The sequence below is a fragment of the Argentina anserina genome, chromosome 7 (assembly GCF_933775445.1).
Source record: "Argentina anserina chromosome 7, drPotAnse1.1, whole genome shotgun sequence".
In the NCBI taxonomy this organism is placed as follows: Eukaryota; Viridiplantae; Streptophyta; class Magnoliopsida; order Rosales; family Rosaceae; genus Argentina; species Argentina anserina.
Window position 1 is genome coordinate 13724682 of NC_065878.1, and position 19459 is coordinate 13744140.

General features: G+C 40.4%; 2 protein-coding genes across 4 annotated transcripts; both read left to right on the forward strand.

The window, feature by feature from the left end:
* Positions 1-6711: 6711 nt before the first annotated feature.
* LOC126802060 (cell division protein FtsY homolog, chloroplastic) lies at positions 6712-9641 on the forward strand. Of its 3 annotated transcripts, none has more exons than XM_050529589.1 (11): positions 6712-7055; positions 7128-7232; positions 7444-7514; positions 7631-7689; positions 7917-7954; positions 8064-8184; positions 8294-8362; positions 8455-8537; positions 8806-8874; positions 9039-9101; positions 9209-9641. In XM_050529589.1, exons 1-11 carry the CDS (start codon positions 6747-6749, stop codon positions 9320-9322), a joined length of 1101 nt encoding a protein of 366 aa, XP_050385546.1. In that variant the 5' UTR covers positions 6712-6746; the 3' UTR covers positions 9323-9641. The 3 variants fall into 3 exon arrangements, with proteins under 3 accessions (XP_050385546.1, XP_050385547.1, XP_050385548.1); XM_050529590.1 differs by having other exon boundaries at positions 9214-9641; XM_050529591.1 differs by lacking the exons at positions 8806-8874; positions 9039-9101; positions 9209-9641 and adding an exon at positions 8632-8798.
* Positions 9642-10011: 370 nt separating this feature from the next.
* LOC126803610 (cytosolic sulfotransferase 15-like) lies at positions 10012-17295 on the forward strand. Its single transcript, XM_050531392.1, has 2 exons — positions 10012-10159; positions 16022-17295. Exons 1-2 carry the CDS (start codon positions 10012-10014, stop codon positions 17071-17073), a joined length of 1200 nt encoding a protein of 399 aa, XP_050387349.1. The 3' UTR covers positions 17074-17295.
* Positions 17296-19459: the final 2164 nt, after the last annotated feature.

The window sequence follows — 19459 nt, forward strand, 5'->3', positions numbered from 1 at the left end:
GTGAGAGCATTAATTATTGTGGAGAGAATGTGCAAATATTTGTAGGTAGGCATTTTAATCTGGAAATCATCCATCTTGTTCACGCTTCCTTAATTTAAGTATTTTACTGGTTAGCTACATATTATGCTTATCGCGATGTCTATTGACTATTGAGCATTGACAAGAGAAAGAGCTATACAAAATGAGTAGTAATTGTAGTAATTGCTTTTCTAAAAGCGATGACTGGCGTGTGCTGGCGTGTGCTGGCGTATTATAAAACCTTGCCAACCGGAATCAGAAACCAATTGCAATGCAAGTATAGCAAAATTGTAGAGAACGACCACGGGTCGTCTTGGACAACTCTTTACGATGTCAACTCAAATACTCAAACTGATCGAGGAAGTTTGATACTAAGTTGATTCTTTCAACTTTTGCACACTAAACTACAGTGTGGAGTATGTACGTCACAGTTGCACTCATATCTGCGTCAGCTTATTTGCGTCACTCGGGTTCATGAACGGAAAAGTCTCCGGCCCGACTGAGGACTTGAGGAGTACGTGTTTCTCTTTCGCCTCTAAAATCTAAGCACGGTTTAGTCTACGTACATGAGATAGTAAGAACCTCTATCAAATCTAGACATCTTTAGCTCTCGACCATATAGGATAAATATATGTATATATATGTACTATATCCATGCCATATATTATTGCCACATATATATATGTAGGTATAGTAAGAAGATCGCACCACATGCTAATCCTTTCAATGCTGACATTAGCATGAGGATGCAGCCTACCGTTGCATGCATTAAAGAAATGGATTAGAGCAGGAAAAAGAATTTCCTTGATTTTCCTGAAAGATAAAAAAGTTGATGATGGATCGAATATGGTGACCAATATATATGCTTAATAGTTTATAGCAACAACCAATATTGAATTCGACTACTCGAGGATTGCTCCAATTCATCGGAGCCCCACGTTGCGAAGCCACTGTGTTCTCCACCTTCAGATACCCCACCTTGGTCTGCTGACGAGCCGACGACGTCGTAGCAAACCCGGCCACACGTCACCTTCCTCACTTACGTCGACGCCAAATTATCTTCCGGAATCCGGAATCTTCATGCGCTAGGAGATACAGCCATCTCATTGTTTAGACTCGGACCTAATCACCAAAATCTCATTCTTTAGACTATGCATGGGAAGCATTGGGAGCAATGGAAGCATGCATGGCATGTAGTAATATGGACGGTGTTAATTAGTCATTGACGATGCTGAAGTTTCTTCGGCCAATTCCTCAACTGAAAATACGATCCTTATACTTTTCTGGAGATCTTAAGTTCTTAACAATCACAACATAATCACTTTCTCAGCTCATGCGTCATCAATATTGCGTCAGAATTTTATGATGAATGAAAAAAAGCAATCCGGCCGGTCAATCTCAAGAACCAAGATACAGTATTTCTCTTTTATATAATTAACTACCGGAAAGAACTTAGCTGTCACATGATGGTCAGCTGTGGCCGACACCAACTAAAGAAATTGGAAAAAATGATCATTTCATATTCATTTAACTTTCTAGTTACATATTTGAATAACAAAGAAAAAAATGTGATCATCTCAACACAATATAAATTAATATTTACCCAATTAGTATAAAAATTATAGTTTTAAAACTATTTTACCCTCATATATTTAAACACTTATTTATTGATAAAATTGATTAAAGATGACACTTTGCCAGAACCTCACCGGACTTCGATCACCCATTACTGGACTCCGGCCACTTACTGCTGGACTTCGGTCACCGGTCTCCGAACTCCGAACTCTGAACTCCGAACTCCGAACTCCGAACTCTGAACTCCGAACTCCGAACTCTGAACTCCGGTCTCTGGTATAAATTACTGACCCCCAGTAATTGTGTTACTAACCTAGTAATGACCTACGTAGCACAGAAGCGCCGGGTTGCTGACGATTCTCGCTTCTGAAGCGGAAGCGAAGCGGAACCGCCTCGGAAGCGGTCGGAATCGTCCGGAATCGCGCTTCTGGGAAAAACAAGTTTGGGAGCGCACTCGAATCGTGCGATTCTAATTCGGAAGCAGATAATTGCAATGAAGGGGGAAGCGCGAGGACAGATTTTGAAATCAAAACTACCTCGTGTGGTTAGCTTCAATGATGGCCGCCACAAAAGCTTCAAAGATGTTTCTTATGGCTTTGTTCGTTGCCCCACTCTCGTCTTCAACTCTTTGGAGTTGCAGGCTTTTGCTGGAGTTTTGTGGCTTATACAGAGAGAAACGAAGGTAGGTGGTGAAGAAAAGGAGAGACAGTTGTCCATGTAGATAAAAACACTTTTAAATGACGACGTGGTTGGTTACATATCCAAGATAGGCACCGCTAAGTTATAACAAGAAGCTTAATTGACTACAGCTTTTATCTAGCCTTTGTTTGATAAACAATCTTACAAGATAAGGTGTAAAACAATTATATGAGATAAATTAAGTACTTTAAAAATACATAAAATTATTACTATAATTATATATAATTTACTGATTAAAAAATAATTATAATATACTATTTTATTTTGACGCTTCCAATACGCACCCGCTTCCAATAATTTAGGAAAAAAAACGCTTCCGCGTTTCCAAACGCTTCGCTTCCACGTACCCACCCCCGATTCCGTGCAGCTCAAGTAATGACATTATTGATACCTAGTAATTGTGTTACTGACCCCAGTAATTCTATTACTAACCCCTAGTAATGGCCTTAACACTTGTGTTACTGAACCCCAGTGATACCAAACATTACTATCAAAACAAAAATTCATAATAATGATCCACATTAACCCACAATACTATATTACCGACCCCTAGTAATTATGTTACTAACATTTAGTAAGTCATAATAATAAATTAATGGCTCCCAGTATTCATGCTACTAACCCCCAATAATCATGTTACTGACTCTAGTAACCCATTACCCATAATAATAAATTACTAACGTTCAATAACTATAGTAATTATATTACTGACCCATAATAACTATAGTAATTATTTATTGACTGTCAATAATTATGTTACTGATCGCAAGTAATACATCAGAAAATGTTGACTTTATGCAATACCTACAACTTTAACCAAATTCCACTATTTTGACAATTCTCTGTCTCAAGTACGTTCATCCTAAAATTGACAGAAACAAACCAAATAACAACTGCATTATGTGTCGAATCGTGGAGGCAAATCACCAAACCATACTAAATTAGAATTATATACAATACAATCCCAACACAAGTTGCTGAACACCCTCCATTGTTGAGAAAACTTGTCGGCCGATTGTTCATCAACATAACAACTAACAAAACCCCAACCTTGCCGCCATAACAATTCATTCTCAATCACATTCCAACAATTTGCAATACAAGTGGCAGACAGTGTGGTCACTGGCCTTGACGGCGGAGAAGAAGTCCTTATAGGAAGGGATCTTGGTGTATTCGCCGTGACCTAGAGAGATCCAACGACGGCGTTTCTCCGCCATCATCCTCATCTGCTACAACTTATTGTCACGTCCCGTTTTCGGGAGTGTCTATGACGGGCGTCCCTGGTTAAATGAACATCAAGCATATGTGGGATTGTTCCAAGATTAGAAAGTGTGGGAGATATATGGCTGCTCCTTCCGAGGGGTTCAGGCAGGCCGACCCGGTTAAACTTGGGGAGCTTATCGCTAGTCGGGGACTTAACGTCGAAGAAAGGAGTGGGCTGCCCTACACACAGTATGGGGTCTGGAGCCGATCCTTTGATAAGCCCAAAGCAGGGCGAAACCAATGCATTGTCCCGTTGGATAAGGCTGGCTCCATGGGGATGGAACGCCACATAGACCAACTGTGGTAGCCGAATGGCTAGGTCCGTGACAAGTGGTATCAGAGCCGCCTCAACATTGCTGTCATTGTGTCGCCAAGCACTCACAAGAGTCGCCGTGTGCCCAGGATACGGGGTGCTCCGCGGGGGAGTCGAGTAGGCAGGGTCGCCTCCAAGGGGAAAGACCAGACGAGAGGATCCATGACAAAGTCCAAGATGATAGATCCGGTGCGAAGCATTGTTGGGCGATCTTTGGGAACTCATTTTCATCGCTCAGGCATCGCGGGCGTACAAGGGTTACGCGGGCCACAAGTGGGGATATTGTGTACGAGGACGTACACCAAGTTTGGTGGAGGAGGATGTCACGTCTCGTTTTTGAGAGTGTCTATTTTGGGCGTCGCTGGTTAAATGAACATCAGTCATATGTGAGATTGCTCCAAGATTAGAAAGTGTGGGAGATATATGACTGCTCCTTCCGAGGGGTTCAGGCAGGCCGACCTGGTTAAGTTTGGGGAGCTTGTCGCTAGTCAGGGACTTAACGTCGAAGAAAGGAGTTGGCCGCCCTACACACAAGTTGTGGTCTGAAGCCGGTCCCCTAATGAGCCCAATGCAGGGCAAAACCAGTGCATTGTGCCATTGGATAAGGCTAGCTCCATGGGGATGAAGCACCGCATGGACCAAGTGTGGTAGCCGAATGGCTAGGTCCGTGACACTATGCTCCCTTAACACCTCCAGATCGTCGTCATTGACACAATCCAGCGCCGCTATCTCCTCGTTGAGCTTGTTTTCCATCGCCTTCACCACCTTCAGCACTTGCTACTCGATCTACACCAAAGCCACGAAAATGAACGAATTGAAAGTTAAGGAGCCTTCTGGGGCACGGTTGAGTGAGTCGCTAAATAGAACTTATCTCCAGACCCATTGAAGTCTAAGCCAGTTACTTTGCCTAATCTGCAATAAAAGCTCCTCCTTCATCTCACCAAGTTAATCGTAGCCAAGCACTCATTGTTCCCCACAGTCAAAGATAGCTTCCCAGATGGATGCAACGACAATTCATTTATGGCCTTCTTATGCGGCTTGAGGCTCTTGAGAAGAACAAAATGGTCGGCCTCGAAGATGCAGAAGGAGCTGTCGGCGTCGCCGGAGATGAGGTTGAAGGGGACGGAAAGCTCAGGGCGGGGTGAAGGAGAGGGAGGTGACGGTGACGGAGTGGTCGTTGAGGGAGCCGACGGAGGTGGATCGGGAGAGGTCATAGAGCTGGATGGTGTCATTAGAGACTCCGGAGCTGGCGGTGGCGAGGGAGGTGATGGCAGAGAGGTGGGAGGGGGGGGGGTTAGGGTTATGAAATTGGGTATGGGAGGGATCGGTGAACGGGGAGGGAGAGAGGATTAAGAATAAAGGTAGTAGGGTAATTGTCAGAGAAAACATTGAAATGGTCATAGAGATTTGAAATGGGCAAGTTTTAGGGAAAATTTGTGTAAACAGTCAAAACCCCAAGAGATTGACACGTGACAATTTGACGAAATTTGCTTCTATCTCCTAGCGGAAAGAAACAGAGAAGAACATTACCTATATTACATTCCACTCTTATTTGCATCTTTGAGTTTATGGCAATACTTGATTTTTGAAATGAGCGACGATTTGTCATTGATAGGTAATGTAGATACACCAACATAACATGGAACACCCTTTAGGATTTCATCAAATTAATATAACCATGCGAAATAAAACTAAATTAAGCAATGTAACAATCTCAATGTCGATGACCTTAAACTTGGAATTCAAGAAAAAACACCCGAGAACTGTGAAACGATTCTTACTTATTCTGACTATGTTGAGGTCACCTTCGAAGCATCTTGTAGGAGGTACCCTCGAGAGGAACCTCTTCGATAGGCGAAGAAACCAAAATGTAAAAACCATCCACCAATATCCCAAACATGAGCCCAACAGTGAATAAGCATGAAAAACAGGCCCATATCACCCTCAGTAGAGCAGCAGCCCAAGCCTAAGTGAAAGGTCCCCAAACTAATCTGGGCACCCAACTGTGCCCAAGGTCGACGACCACTGTCATAAGCCTCACCCGCTGCTTGCTCCAATCTCTATCCTGTCGCCAATACCAGACATCACCCTGGTCCCAACCTCAAGCTCCGCTCAAACACCAACGTTGGCCACCATGCCAACCTGAAGGGCACTCTAGACAGCCTTAAAATTGCCGCCTAAAACCTCTTCCTTGACAATGACTCCGCGCGACACCCCGCTATGTTCACCGTAGAAGTGCCTAACGCCAAACCATCGCCACCAAAGTGAAGCTTCCTCCCGCAATCTGATCTTTATAACATCGGCCGATGATCAACTTTACCACCGCAAAGATCCGAGATCTAAGCGACCCACGACGTCCTCGGATCCCAAATGCAATGGATTTCTCCAAATCCATCACCAGAGAACCCACCAACCAGTAAGAAGATGGCAACCCAGCAGGACCTCGATCCATCTTCCCTCGCACGCCGCAGTGAAGGACATGTTGAAGAAAGGGGGTGCCCGCTCTAATAAAAGGCACTAGAATGACTTAATTATCGGAGGGAGCCTTGCTGGAAGCCGTGGATCACAGCGTACAAAGCCCTATGATAAGAGTCTACTGCCGCCAAGCTAGAGAGAGGATAAGTCTCGCTCTCATCTGCTCACGTCCAAGTCTATGGCAATTATTGAGCTAAAAATTTAAAGAAAAAAAGAAGAACAAAACAATAGAAAATAAGCCTAGAAAACGAGATATAATTTGCCATTTTTATTACCTCTATATTGAAAAAAGAAGAATAAAACTAGCTTATACGACGGCGTTTCATGAGGCACTTTTCCTTATCTGACATCCAAAACCAACCCAGTGACTCCCTCTCAGCTTTCAAAGCTCAAAAGAGAGTAAATGGCTTCGCCTTTGCCTTCATCTCTCTCTCGCTTCTCTCTCCTCACCAAACCCACCCCACCCCACCACCACCACCGCCTCCTCCTCCTCGTCGCTCCGACCCGACCCGCATCTTCCTCCCTCCAATGCCGCGCCGGCACCGGGTTCTTCAACCGCCTCGGCCGCCTCATAAAGGAGAAGGCCAAGAGCGACGTCGACAAGCTCTTCTCCGGGTTCTCCAAGACCCGCGACAACCTCGCCGTCATCGACGAGCTCCTCCTCTACTGGAACCTCGCCGACACCGATCGCGTCCTCGACGAGCTCGAAGAGGTGAAAACCAATTTGAATTGTAATGTAATTTTGGTAATTAGGGTTTTGAAATTTGAGCTGTTCGGGTTTCAGGCTCTGCTGGTATCGGACTTTGGGCCGAAGATCACTATCAAGATTGTGGAGAGTTTGAGGGAGGACATTGTGGCTGGGAAGCTCAAGTCTGGAAGTGAAATTAAGGTACATACATACATATGTGATTGGTGATTGATGATTGATTAGGATATTTGGGTGTCGAAAATTTTCGGAACTTGGTGCTGTAGATTGGTATTTACTTGTATATGAATAATTTGAGTTGATGTGCCTAAATGTGCCGAGTAACGAAATGAAGGGTTGGTTATTAGTTAGTGTGGAAGTGAGATGTAATGTGGTGGTGCTGTGGTGATTGTAGGAGGCGTTGAAGAAGAATGTTCTGGATTTGTTGACTATAAAAGGGAAACCTGAGCTTCAACTTGGATACAGGTCGTGTGCTTTTTTGTATTATTTTAGAATGTTTTGGTGTTTGAGGTTGTTTTCTTTGTGCTGGTTATGAGTTGGCTTGTTGTTGATGCTGCTTTTTATTTTTGTTGTCGCGTCAGGAAACCTGCTGTGATTATGGTTGTTGGGGTTAATGGAGGTGGGAAGACAACATCTCTTGGTAAGAATTGAACTGAGTTTGTATCAAATAGTCCACTGATGTTTTAGGTGACGAAGTGATTGGGAAAATTACAGTAGATGAGCTAAACGTAAGAATAAAGAACATCGGATCAAACTTATAGTGGCATATGGTCGCATTGGAGACTTTGATGTATGTTTTTTGCTATTGTTATTCTGCTGTATAAATGGTCAATCATGGGTTAATGATCTGATACTTTCTTCACTCAGGAAAGCTGGCTTATAGATTGAAGAAGGAAGGGGCAAAAGTGAGTAATTTTCTTTGCAGTGTCCCTTCAGTGAATTGTTTTGAAGTATTTGAGAAAGACTGGTCACATACAATTGTGGTCTGAATTTTTTTGTTTGAAATTGTGCCAGGTACTGATGGCAGCAGGGGATACGTTTCGAGCTGCTGCTGGTGACCAGCTGGAGATATGGGCTGAGAGGACTGGCTGTGAGATAGTTGTAGCTGAAAAAGAGAAGGCCAAAGCAGCAACAGGTAAGCAACTCGAATGGCAGACAGATCAACTCTATTTACTTTAATTTGTTTGTCTGTAAATGACATGGTGTAATTACTGACATATAGTCTTAAAGTGCTTTCTGAATAGTTATTTCTCAGGCTGTGAAGAGAGGGAAAGAACAAGGTTATGATATTGTCTTATGTGACACCTCTGGACGTAAGTTTGGAACATTTTCGTATTTAACTGATAATGTACTTTGTGAGCTTAGCCGGTTTATTCTGGGTGGGATCATATATTTCGAATCGCAGGTCTGCATACTAATTTCAGCTTGATGGAAGAGTTGATTGCATGTAAGAAAGCTGTAGGCAAAGCCATGCCTGGTGCCCCTAATGTAAGCTCAGATGTCTGAAAATTTTCTTTCTTCCTATTCTTAAATTAAAGAAGTAGACTTTTTGTTGATTGGAATAATTCTGCCTAAGCGGCAGTGTTTCATAATGGATGTTTGCCATGCACCTCTATGAGTATGTTATCGTATCAGTAGTTAAAAGTTGAGTGACTTTGAACTAACTTCACCATGTATATGGGAATTTGTACTTTCTCTGTGCATGCTATATAATTTTCTCCATGTGTTAAGTATGTTATGTTATGGACGAAAACAGGAGATCCTACAAGTTCTGGATGGGACCACTGGTTTAAACATGCTTCCTCAAGCAAGAGAATTCAATGAAGTACTGTTCTTATCCTTGGTTTCCTGAGTTAGTTCCTTGCTATAATTTCTGCTTCAAGAATGCTTTATTCGTGTTCTGGGTGTAATATTATTTTCCTCTAATCTCTTTATACTACGAAATAAATGTTAATATGTGGATTTTTATCATTTTTATTATTGCGACAGATTGTTGGTATAACTGGTTTGATTTTGACAAAACTCGATGGTTCTGCAAGAGGTGGCTGTGTGGTATGTTTAAATCATCTATCCCATTTCATTTTTTTATTTTATTAATTGAATGCATTCTCTTGAGTTTTTCAAAGGTTTTACTGATTCTAAGATTGTACTTCTATTAGGTTAGTGTGGTAAATGAGCTTGGCATTCCTGTGAAGTTTGTGGGAGTTGGTGAAAGTGTAGAGGACCTACAACCCTTTGATGCAGAGGCTTTTGTGAATGCCATATTTTCATAGCCCTAAGGGGTGGTGAGTATCACATCTCCATTCCTAATTGAGGAAGTAGTGTACGGAAGATGCAGTGTTGACTGGAAGCGACATAAGTTACGTAAAAAAGCACCATGCAAGAAAGTATAATGACTTGCAGCGGGTAGACAACAACACTGCAATTGAGCATTGGATGAACTGAATCCGTTATTCTTTTTGGCACCAAGATATCCAGCTCGTTCCTTTAACATGTATCAATACTTAAGTGATTTACTGTATATCTTTGTTTTGTTTTCAACGCCTAAATATCTATAATATATTCAGTGGGGGAAGATTGGTTTCTCTAATGGGATTGGTGTTAATAGTGATAACGCCTTGACTGTAGCTACTTTGTTTCAAGGGATTGCATATTCGGGAGGATGGTTTCCAGGAAGTATAAGTTAACTCACCAGTTTTCACGAGCTGTGAAATTGACTGAACTCAGTTACTTCCTCTATTTCTTTGGGTCTAAATTACTAGGTCTCTCATCTCTGAGCTACTTACACTCGCGGGATGAAGGTCACCACTCACTCCTTTGAAACAGAGATCAGAGACCCGAAATTAGCTAGCCACCGGCAAAACACACAATTTTGTGTCGGCAAACAAAATCAGTTTGTCATTCTAGCTCAGGAGGCTATTGTGGGGTTGCTAATGAATTAATTGAGCAATTGGCAGACAAAATGTTCCAGGGGCCAAATGCTCAGACCCTTGAGGTAGAGAACTCAATGGTGGTTACTAATGAGGCTTTAGATGATGTTGAGGGCTTATTCCCCACCCCCTCAACGAGGACAGAGGACAATGCAACTGTGGTTCGAGAGCCGGAGGATGGTATGACTTTGTTCTTTCTAGATCCCAGCAAAAGAAGCAAAAAAAGAAAATGCGTGAGAATTTACTACAAGAACAAGCTTTGGACAGTTACCCTGCCCGTAGCAGAGTTCCCACCTCACGCCTTAACTTATAAAGATCATTTTTTGGAATGCTCGGGGTATGGGCAACGCCACTACTCGTCGAGTCTTGAGTAGGATGGTTCGCAAATACAAACCTATTATTATTGGTATTTCTGAACCTTTTATTAATTTAAGTTCACTTAAATCTTCATTTTGGCATTCTTTAAAGATGTTTCCAACAATTGTGAATGACAGAGGGGACCAACCTCCAAATATCTCGCTCTTATATGATCAAGCTATTCAACCTACTGTGTTACTAGCTACAGGACATCAGCTCACAATTTCTTGCACTTTGGACAATGTTAATTGTATTTTGACTTGCGTTTATGCAAGAACTACAGTAATAGAGCGTCGTCGGCTTTGGAATGATCTACTTCATGTTAAAAATGCATTTGTTCAAGGATCCTGGATAGTGGGGTGACTTTAATTGTGTCCTAGGTGCTCATGAAAAACGAGGTGGAATTCTTCCAAATGTCGTTTCATGTTCAGACTTTCAGGACATGTCAACTAATTGTGAGTTGGTTCATCTTCCTACTAAAGGATTACCCTATACCTGGACGAATAGAAGGGGTGTTGGTGCAAGTGTTGAAATGAGGCTTGATCGGTGTCTTAGTAATTTCTCTTGAATAGATGTTTGGCGCAATTTGGAATGCACTATTCTTCCTCGTTTTTCCTCAGATCATTGTCCTCTTTTAGTGTCCTATTCAAGGCTTATACTTACCCAAAGATCACCATTTCAGTTCCATCGCATGTGGCTAGATCATCCAAGTTTTCTTTCTTTGGTGAAGGAGGTTTGTCAAAGTTCTCATTTATATGGTAATCCAATGTTTGTTTTGGCTTCTAAGCTGCGGACTCTTAAACAACGGATTCAGATTTGGATTAAAGCTGAGTTTGCATATAATTCAGCGGGAAATTGCTAGCTTTGGTCCTTTTGATGACTTGCTTTTCAGGGAGAGTGTTGCCAGTGCTCAAGTTCATGAGGCTCTTTTGCTTCAAGAGAAAATTTTATGTGATAAATCAAGGATAAAATGGCTTACTGAAGGTCACCGAAACTTTTCTTTCTTCCATGCAATGGTTAAAGTCCGGCATCTTAAACAGTCATTATCAATTATGAGAGATGGAAACATCATTATTGATGACCCAAAAGAGATTAGTGATCATGTGATAAATTATTTCAATGACCTCTTCACATATTCTTTTGTAAGAGACATTGGTCTAGTTTCTCAGGTAATTCCTAATCTCGTGACTACTGAGGATAATGTTATGTTAACAGTTATTTCCACATATGAGGAAATATTTCAGACTATGTGTTCCATGGATCATAATAGTTCTCCTGATCCATATGATTTTGGTGAATTTTTTTTTATGAAGTGTTGGTCAGTTGTTGGTGTAGAGGTAGTCCAAACTGTTCATAGTTTTTTCAATACTGGATACATTCTCCCCTACTTCCATTCCAATTTAATGATCTTGATTCCTAAAGTCCCTAGAGCAAACACCGCAACGCAGTTGCGTCTTATTGCTATGTCGAATTTTATTTTCAAGCTTATCACAAAGATTTTAACTAACTGTCTGGGAAGTATTGCTATTCGGATTATTTCACCCAACTAAAGTGCTTTTCTTAGAGGCCACACTATTGCAGACCCCATTATATTGACTTCAAAATGCATTAACCTCATGAATCGTAATTGTAAGGGGGGTAAGATTGCAATTAAGTTTGATGTGCAAAAGACATTTGACACTCTTGATTGAAGTTTCTTACTTCGGGTTTTGAAGGCTTTTGGTTTTTCATATCTTTTTTGTGACTAGATTAAAACAATTTTGGGGTCTGCACACTTATCAATTTTAATTAATGGTGAGATTGAAGGATTTTTTCCTTGTTCTCGTGGTGTTCGTCAAGGAGATCCTTTGTCACCTATTCTCTTTTGTCTTGCGGAAGAGGTTTTAAGTAGAGGTCTCACTAAGCTGGTTGAGGATATACTTATTGATTTACTGTCAGCTCCTCTTGGTATTACTCCACCCTCAAATGTTGTATTTGCAGATGACATTATGGCTTTTATGCGGGGTACCAAGAGATCTTTGAATAATCTAATGAAGTTTATGGAGGAATATGGCTTGAATTCAGGGTAAAGAGTCAATAAATCTAAATCGATTGTGTTAATAGGGAAATATGATCACCGTAGACGCTCTGTTATCCGGAAAATTTTGGGTGTCAAGCAGGGATCTCTTCCATTCACATACCTTGGGGTTCCGATTTTCCAAGGACGTCCCAAGAGGGTGTATTTTCAAGCCATTTGCAGATAGAGTGAGATGCAAGTTGTCCTCTTAGAAATGTTCTCTTTTGTCACAAGCGGGTAGGCTTCAACTTATTCAATCAGTGATTCAAGGTATTTTGGTTTTATAGTTTTCAGATTTATGAGTGGCCGGCTAGTTTACTTCATGACCTTCAATCTTGGATCAAGAATTTTTTTTTGGACTGGAGACCCTTTGAAAATAGGCATGCCTCTTGTTGTTTGACGTAACTGTTGTAAACTCAAATAGGAAGGAGACTTGGGGTTACGTGATCTATTTGAGGCTAATCGTGCTCTTCTAATAAAGAGATGTTGGGAGATGCTCTCTTCTTCCTCTCCAGCCTCTATTTTGCTTAGAGCTCATTTTTTGAAAGATGATTTCCAACCTATAAAGTCTTACAAGAGATCTTCAGTCTAGTTGGGTCTCAAAAAAGTTTGGCCTATGTTTTTAAATTCTTTGCATTGGAATGTTGGTGATGGTAAAAGGATATCTTTTTGGTAAGATAATTGGCTAGGTGAGCCTCTTGCTACTAGTGTTAGAATAAGTGGCTCTATTCCACTTCATGTTAAGATGAATAATGTTATTGTTGATTTTCATAGGGTTCTCCCAGCAGATTTTATTTCTTCATTCCCTTAAACAGCAAAAACAATTGAGCGCATTGCTCTGCCTGATGCAGACACATCTGACTCTCTTTTATGGCCGTACTCCTCCTCAAGATTTCTGACAGCAAAAGAAACTTTTGTTTTCTTCTCAAATCATGGTGAGCATAAAGACTGGGATAAAGTGATCTGGAGTAAAGCAATTCAACCCCGCAAAACTCTTGTTGTTTGGAAGGCTCTTCATGGGCGTTTACAACAGATGATGTTTTACAACGACGGGGTTTTTCACTTCCATCTCATTGCTCCTTTTGTGGAAGTTATGCGGAATCAGGTACACATCTTCTTTTGCATTGTTCTGAAATTATGGCTTTATGGAAATGAGTTTGCCTTCTATTTTCTCATTCATTCTCTCATTGGGGTACCCTTGATGAAGTGTTTATGGTGTTGGTGTTTCAGCGTTCCCAAAACCTAAACGTCGACTTTGGTTTCTAGTCTTCTGTAATCTAATTTGGTTTATTTGGATCACTGTGAATCTGGTGCGTTTCGAAGGTAAGATTTTTAATATGTTGGAAGCCCAACGTTATCTTTTGGAATTGTTCAGATAGTCTGCTCTGCATTCTTTTCATCCTTACAAGAAGCATCACGATATGTCTATTTTCTCTATTCTTGGTATCTCACCATTGTCTGCCAATGCTACCAGCTTCATCCCGTCATTTAATTAAGGGTTTCTTGGCTGAGTGTTTGCTATTTGCTAGGGTTTTTTTGTATATATGGTCTTGCATGGGTGGGTGTACACATGCCAGATTGAGCTTTTGTTTATCCTCTTTGTTAGAGTTTATTAGACATAGGTAGTCAGGTTATTTTGTCCCCCTCTTTTGTTAGTTTGATTTCAATAAATTAGAGATAGTTTGCCCTATTAAAAAAAATTCGCTAGTCTCCATATGTGCCAAGTGTGATGCTAGTTAAGAACATTGTCCACCTAACATCGTAATCACTCGCTTTCTCCGCAACCACAATCCTTGATTAATTTTGTGTTTTCTCTCTATTACGATTAGATATCAGATATGGATTTGGTTTATTCTTTTTCCTTAATCACTACGTAAAGATTTCAAGGATTCCACAATGCACCGATCGTCGATATTACACCAAGGATTCCAATAAACTGCATTACAGATGATGAAAATTAAGATGAAAAGTCGATCTTAGAGATTAGCAATTTAAAATGTTAAAACTCAAACTCATTATAGGTTATTTATAAGACAAGAATTAGATTTATGTGTACAAACCGAACAAATTGAAGAGGAACGCGTACCGGCGTACGTATAGTCCAGATTCACCAAACTCACCATCGACTACGGGAGCCTGTCTGTTGCTTAGACTGCAAACTGTGTCATCGAAGGCAGAGGAAGAAGAACGTACACGGTACACCCCCAAGGGCAAAGAGAGACTCAGAGAGGGAAAGTCCACTTAAGGCTGTGATTTCTCCTTGGGATCGAGTTGGGACGTTGTTGATTTGCCACCATATCACAATGAAAATCTTGAATGATTGACTTCTGGTAGATGTACTATATCTTTCAAATGTCAAGTACGTAGATCCATGCAGGACTCTGTTAAACACATGCACAGACTACGAAATTAAAGGAAAAAAAAAAGAGTTCTGGTGTGTGCATATGATTAACTACCCGTCGCTATGCTTGCGTACATAATGTCAGATGAGTCCATACGTGATGTTTATGTGTTATCTACCTCTACCAATTGTCCCAGCCGCCACAATAGTGTTCCTGAGATATCCACCAACTCCGATCCGATCCCAAAGGCAAAGAGAGTCGGAGAAGAAACTCCACTTAGAGCTCTCTAACCATAAAGTAAAATTGGTAAGGTATAAGTGATATATGGCTTATCACTTTAGCATATTCCTTAACATTTTTTTTTGCATTTTGTTTTTAAGCTCACACCATAAGGTATACATGGTAAGATATACATAGGGTTTTTGAATGACAACGGCTATTATTTGAATCCTGATTGAAAAAACGGCTATTATTTTTTTTGTCAACATCTATAATGGCTAGTTAACGGATATTTTTGAAAATTCTATATAAACACATATTCATCACATCAAGAGGCGATGATGATCTTCAGGAGTACTAAATTCGGTGATTAGTGACTTCTTTTAATATTTATGTATTATTTAGTTATTTTAGTTTTATATATCAGTGTGTATGATACTTTTTCCGAGCTCGGAGGTCATCTCCGAGAAGGTTTTGAAAAAGTCGTTAATTATCGTTTATAAATCATAAGTAATTATTATACATTAAAATAATTTAACTCGATCATATTCAATATTGAGCTCATATGAAAGAGCTCACTGCAAGGTTCGTGATTGTACAATAGTTATTTTTAAAAAATAACTATTAACATGGTATTTATGGAGAAAATTAATATGTAACTAAAATTAAAATGGATATAATTAGAATATTAGAAAAAGTATGAGGATAGATTGGGAAGAAAATGAAAAAATATATAACCAATTTATCTTACGAAATGGAATGCTATAGATAGCATTCCACTGTTCACACAAGGCAAAATTTTTGTAAGGGAAATGTAGGATACCTTATGGTGGGAGTTGGTGGTAATGTATATTGATGATTTTAACTTATAGTGGGAGATAGTCTTAGGACTGATCGAGATTGTTCCTTGGGATCTGAGATACATTATGATCGATGCATTATGTTTATAAATTTGTACATTAATTTATGCATGGCTTATATATAAAATGCCCTAGCTAGCTGTTCGCCCATTACTATAAATATGGGTGTCTCTGTGAGGTACTTTTCAGGCTAGGTCTTAAGTTCTAGTTATTACTTGCCACTTCCAGATCAGTTTATTAGCAATGCCAGAAATTCAGTCGGCTGACCATGAAACAAAAACCCTTAGTAATGAGTTTCAGGAACTCATTCTTTCTCTCCCCAAAGAAAAAGGCTGGGTAGCCCTTCCCCAATATCTATACCAAGGCTTCTGGTGCCCAACAGCGGAAGTACTCCAAGCCCTAATCGCTTTTCAAAAGCACTTCCAAGCTAAGGACTCCGACATAGTTGTGGCCAGTTTACCCAAATGCGGCACCACATGGTTGAAAGCCTTAGCTTTTGCTGTTGTTAATCGACACCGTTTCCAAATGAAGACCCATCCCTTGCTCACTTCCAACTCCCATAAGCTTGTTCCATTCTTTGCAATGGATCTCTATATGAACAACCAAACTCCTGATTTCTCATCCAAGTTTCTTGAGCCAAGACTCTTTGGAACCCATATTCCTTTTCCTTCTCTGGGTAAAGTGACAGAGTCCAACTGTAAGATCATCTATGTCTGCAGAAATCCATTTGACTCATTCGTTTCTACTTGGCATTTCATCAACAAAGCCAGGCCACAGTCTTTAGGTCCATTATCCATTGATGAGGCCTTTGATATGTATTGCCAAGGCAACGATGGGTGGGGTCCATTCTGGGATCACATTTTGGGTTACTGGAAAGAGAGCTTGAGGAGACCTAACAATGTGTTGTTCTTGAAGTACGAGGAAATGAGGAAAGATGTTGTATCTCACTTGAAAACAGTGGCCAAATTTTTAGACTGCCCTTTTACTGAGGAGGAGGAGATAAATGGTGTGGTGGAAGACATCGTGAAGCTCTGTTCTTTTGAGACCATGAAGAACTTGGAGATCAACAACACTGGAATGTTGGTCATGGACATGGAGAATAAGAGCCTGTTCCGAAAAGCTGAGGTGGGAGATTGGGTTAACTATTTCACCCCTGTGATGGAGGATAGAATGTCCAAGGTCATAGAAGAAAAGTTCGGTGGCTCTGGCTTGACTGCCGAATGGATTCCCGAGCGAGCAGATCCTGTTAAGCAGAACTAGTTTTTGCTACCGTTGATGAAAGCTCTGGTTGATTTCACCAATGATGAACTGATGATGGTATGTGCGTGTCTGCTAGTGTTTATTTTCAGTTAATAAATGAGGGTTTCCTTTTTATAATCTTGTTGTTATAAGTGCAAGGTTACCTTCCCGTAATATTACATTTTCATTCCAAATTGTACGTTTATAATGCCACTGTAATCTAATATTTCCTATCTAATTTCAATTAAATAAGGATCAATGCATGTGTTTAAATTCTTCTAAAAATATCGAAATCCCAACTTAATTAGGATTAATATGGGGTGAACGTATGTGTGATTTTGGATATGAAAAATGTATTCTCAAAAGTTGGTCCGCCACACATAACAGTTGATTTGAGAGTCTTCATGCTAGTAATGAACAGATCGACAAGGATCTTTATTTTTTCTTAGGGTTTGTGGTTTAGGTTGGGAGGTTCAGGTCTGACAAGTGTGAAGTCTATCTGTAGTGTTGCCCTAGGCTAATCGAGCTCTCTGGTTAATTCATTTATTCTCGACGATGGCCTTTGCTTTTGTACTGTTTACTCCATATGCCATTGTAGTGGAAAATCTTATTCGAGTTTGATTTAGATATTTCATTTATGCATGAACACCAAGCTAAAAAGTTAAGTATCTCAAACTCAGACTTTATATAACAAACAATATGAAACCTTTTGAATAATCAACCGGTTCGTATCTTAACCAGAGAAATGAAACGGAAAGCAGAAGGCATAGAGTATTGCATGTACATGCATGTTAACTAATTATCGCGCAATATGTACCAATTAATTGATGTTTATATATATGTTATCTACCTCGTGGCTTCAACAATGCCCCAGGAGACAATAATTAATGATTCTAACGTATGTGAACTCGTGAAGTTACATTAGTCATAGCTTCTTCATTTGACCTGTAATTCATCCCATTTTTAAACTTTTATAGATGGATTTTTTATTAACTGAGGGCTAATAGAGTGAATCGAATAATATCATGTTGGAGATGAAAATGTCTGCTCAAAAGTTGATCATTTACATACACATATGCAAGATGCAACGTAGTTAATGTTGTGTATATATAACGTAACATAGAGATTGACGTATGTATGTATATATTCTTCTCCATATATACTGATAGCAAAACCCCGATACTTTGCCATGGACATGAAACCTATTAAGCATGTAAACTGTAAGAGGGTGTTTTTGCGGTGCGACTAGACCCAAAATCGATCAAGGAAAGGATCCAAGAACGATTTTGTTGTGATTGATCTGACTTGATAGTAACAACAACAATTCACTTGTAACAACAACGATTCACTTATAACAGCAGAGATTCACTTATAACGGCAGAGATTTACTTATAACGGCAAAGATTTGCTCGACCTTGCCGTGATGAACTTGACTGTAACAGCAACAAATCGAGCTCACAATGATGAAACTTACAAAAGGCGTGGTAAGGGAGCTGAATGCTTATGAGTTAAGTAGAAATGAGATTGCATGATTTGGGGGAGGATTAAGGCAAGATGGATGATGGTTTGAAAATGAGAGATGTGGCCTGCTCTCTTGCTTGAAGTTACTAGTTTTTTCTGGGTTGAGATCCGAGGGAATGAATTGGAATCAAATCCCCCCTCTGCAACAATAGTTACCACCCTCTTTATAGTGGAGTTGGGAGAGGGAGGAGAGCCTCAAGGACAGTTGGTTTCTGGGATTCTCCTTCATCTCATCAGAGGGAGAGACTGGTATAGGGGTGGCGGTGACACAACGGTAGGCCGGTGTTGCTCAGACCTTGATTTTCTGGGTTCTTTAAATCACGCTCTAAGAGGTGAGAGGGTTGGAAATTGGAGAGATCTTTGCGCGTGATTGCTTCTTCTAGATTCTCTGGTGCTACCGGAGTTAGTCAAGCACCAGTCCCAGCTGCAAAAGAAATGAACGTGTTTTCCACAATGGGGAAGAAGTGGCTGATTGGATATGAGTCATGGGTCATGAGTCATGGGCCATGTGATGGTTTTTGGGTTAGAAATGAGTTTGGGCCTCGTTGGGTTTAAAACCACATAATGCATAAATTTTGGTTCCCAAGTCCAAAATTTGTTTACGTGCTCTATTTCGACGATGAGCCTCACAAGCTTCGTTACCTTCTAAACCACGACCCTCGGGATAGTTTGGGTCTACGAAAATTACATGACATGTTTTAATTTATGCTTGGCGTGATTTGAGAACCGTTGAATCTGTTGTTCGTATGTCGGGCCTCGGGGAAAAAGTGGCATCAACATAAATAAATCAACCTAATTGGAAGTATGTCGCTAGCTCACTGCTGGGTTTTGGTCTCACCTGAACTCAATTATATACTACTACACATGTATACATCAATGACAGTTT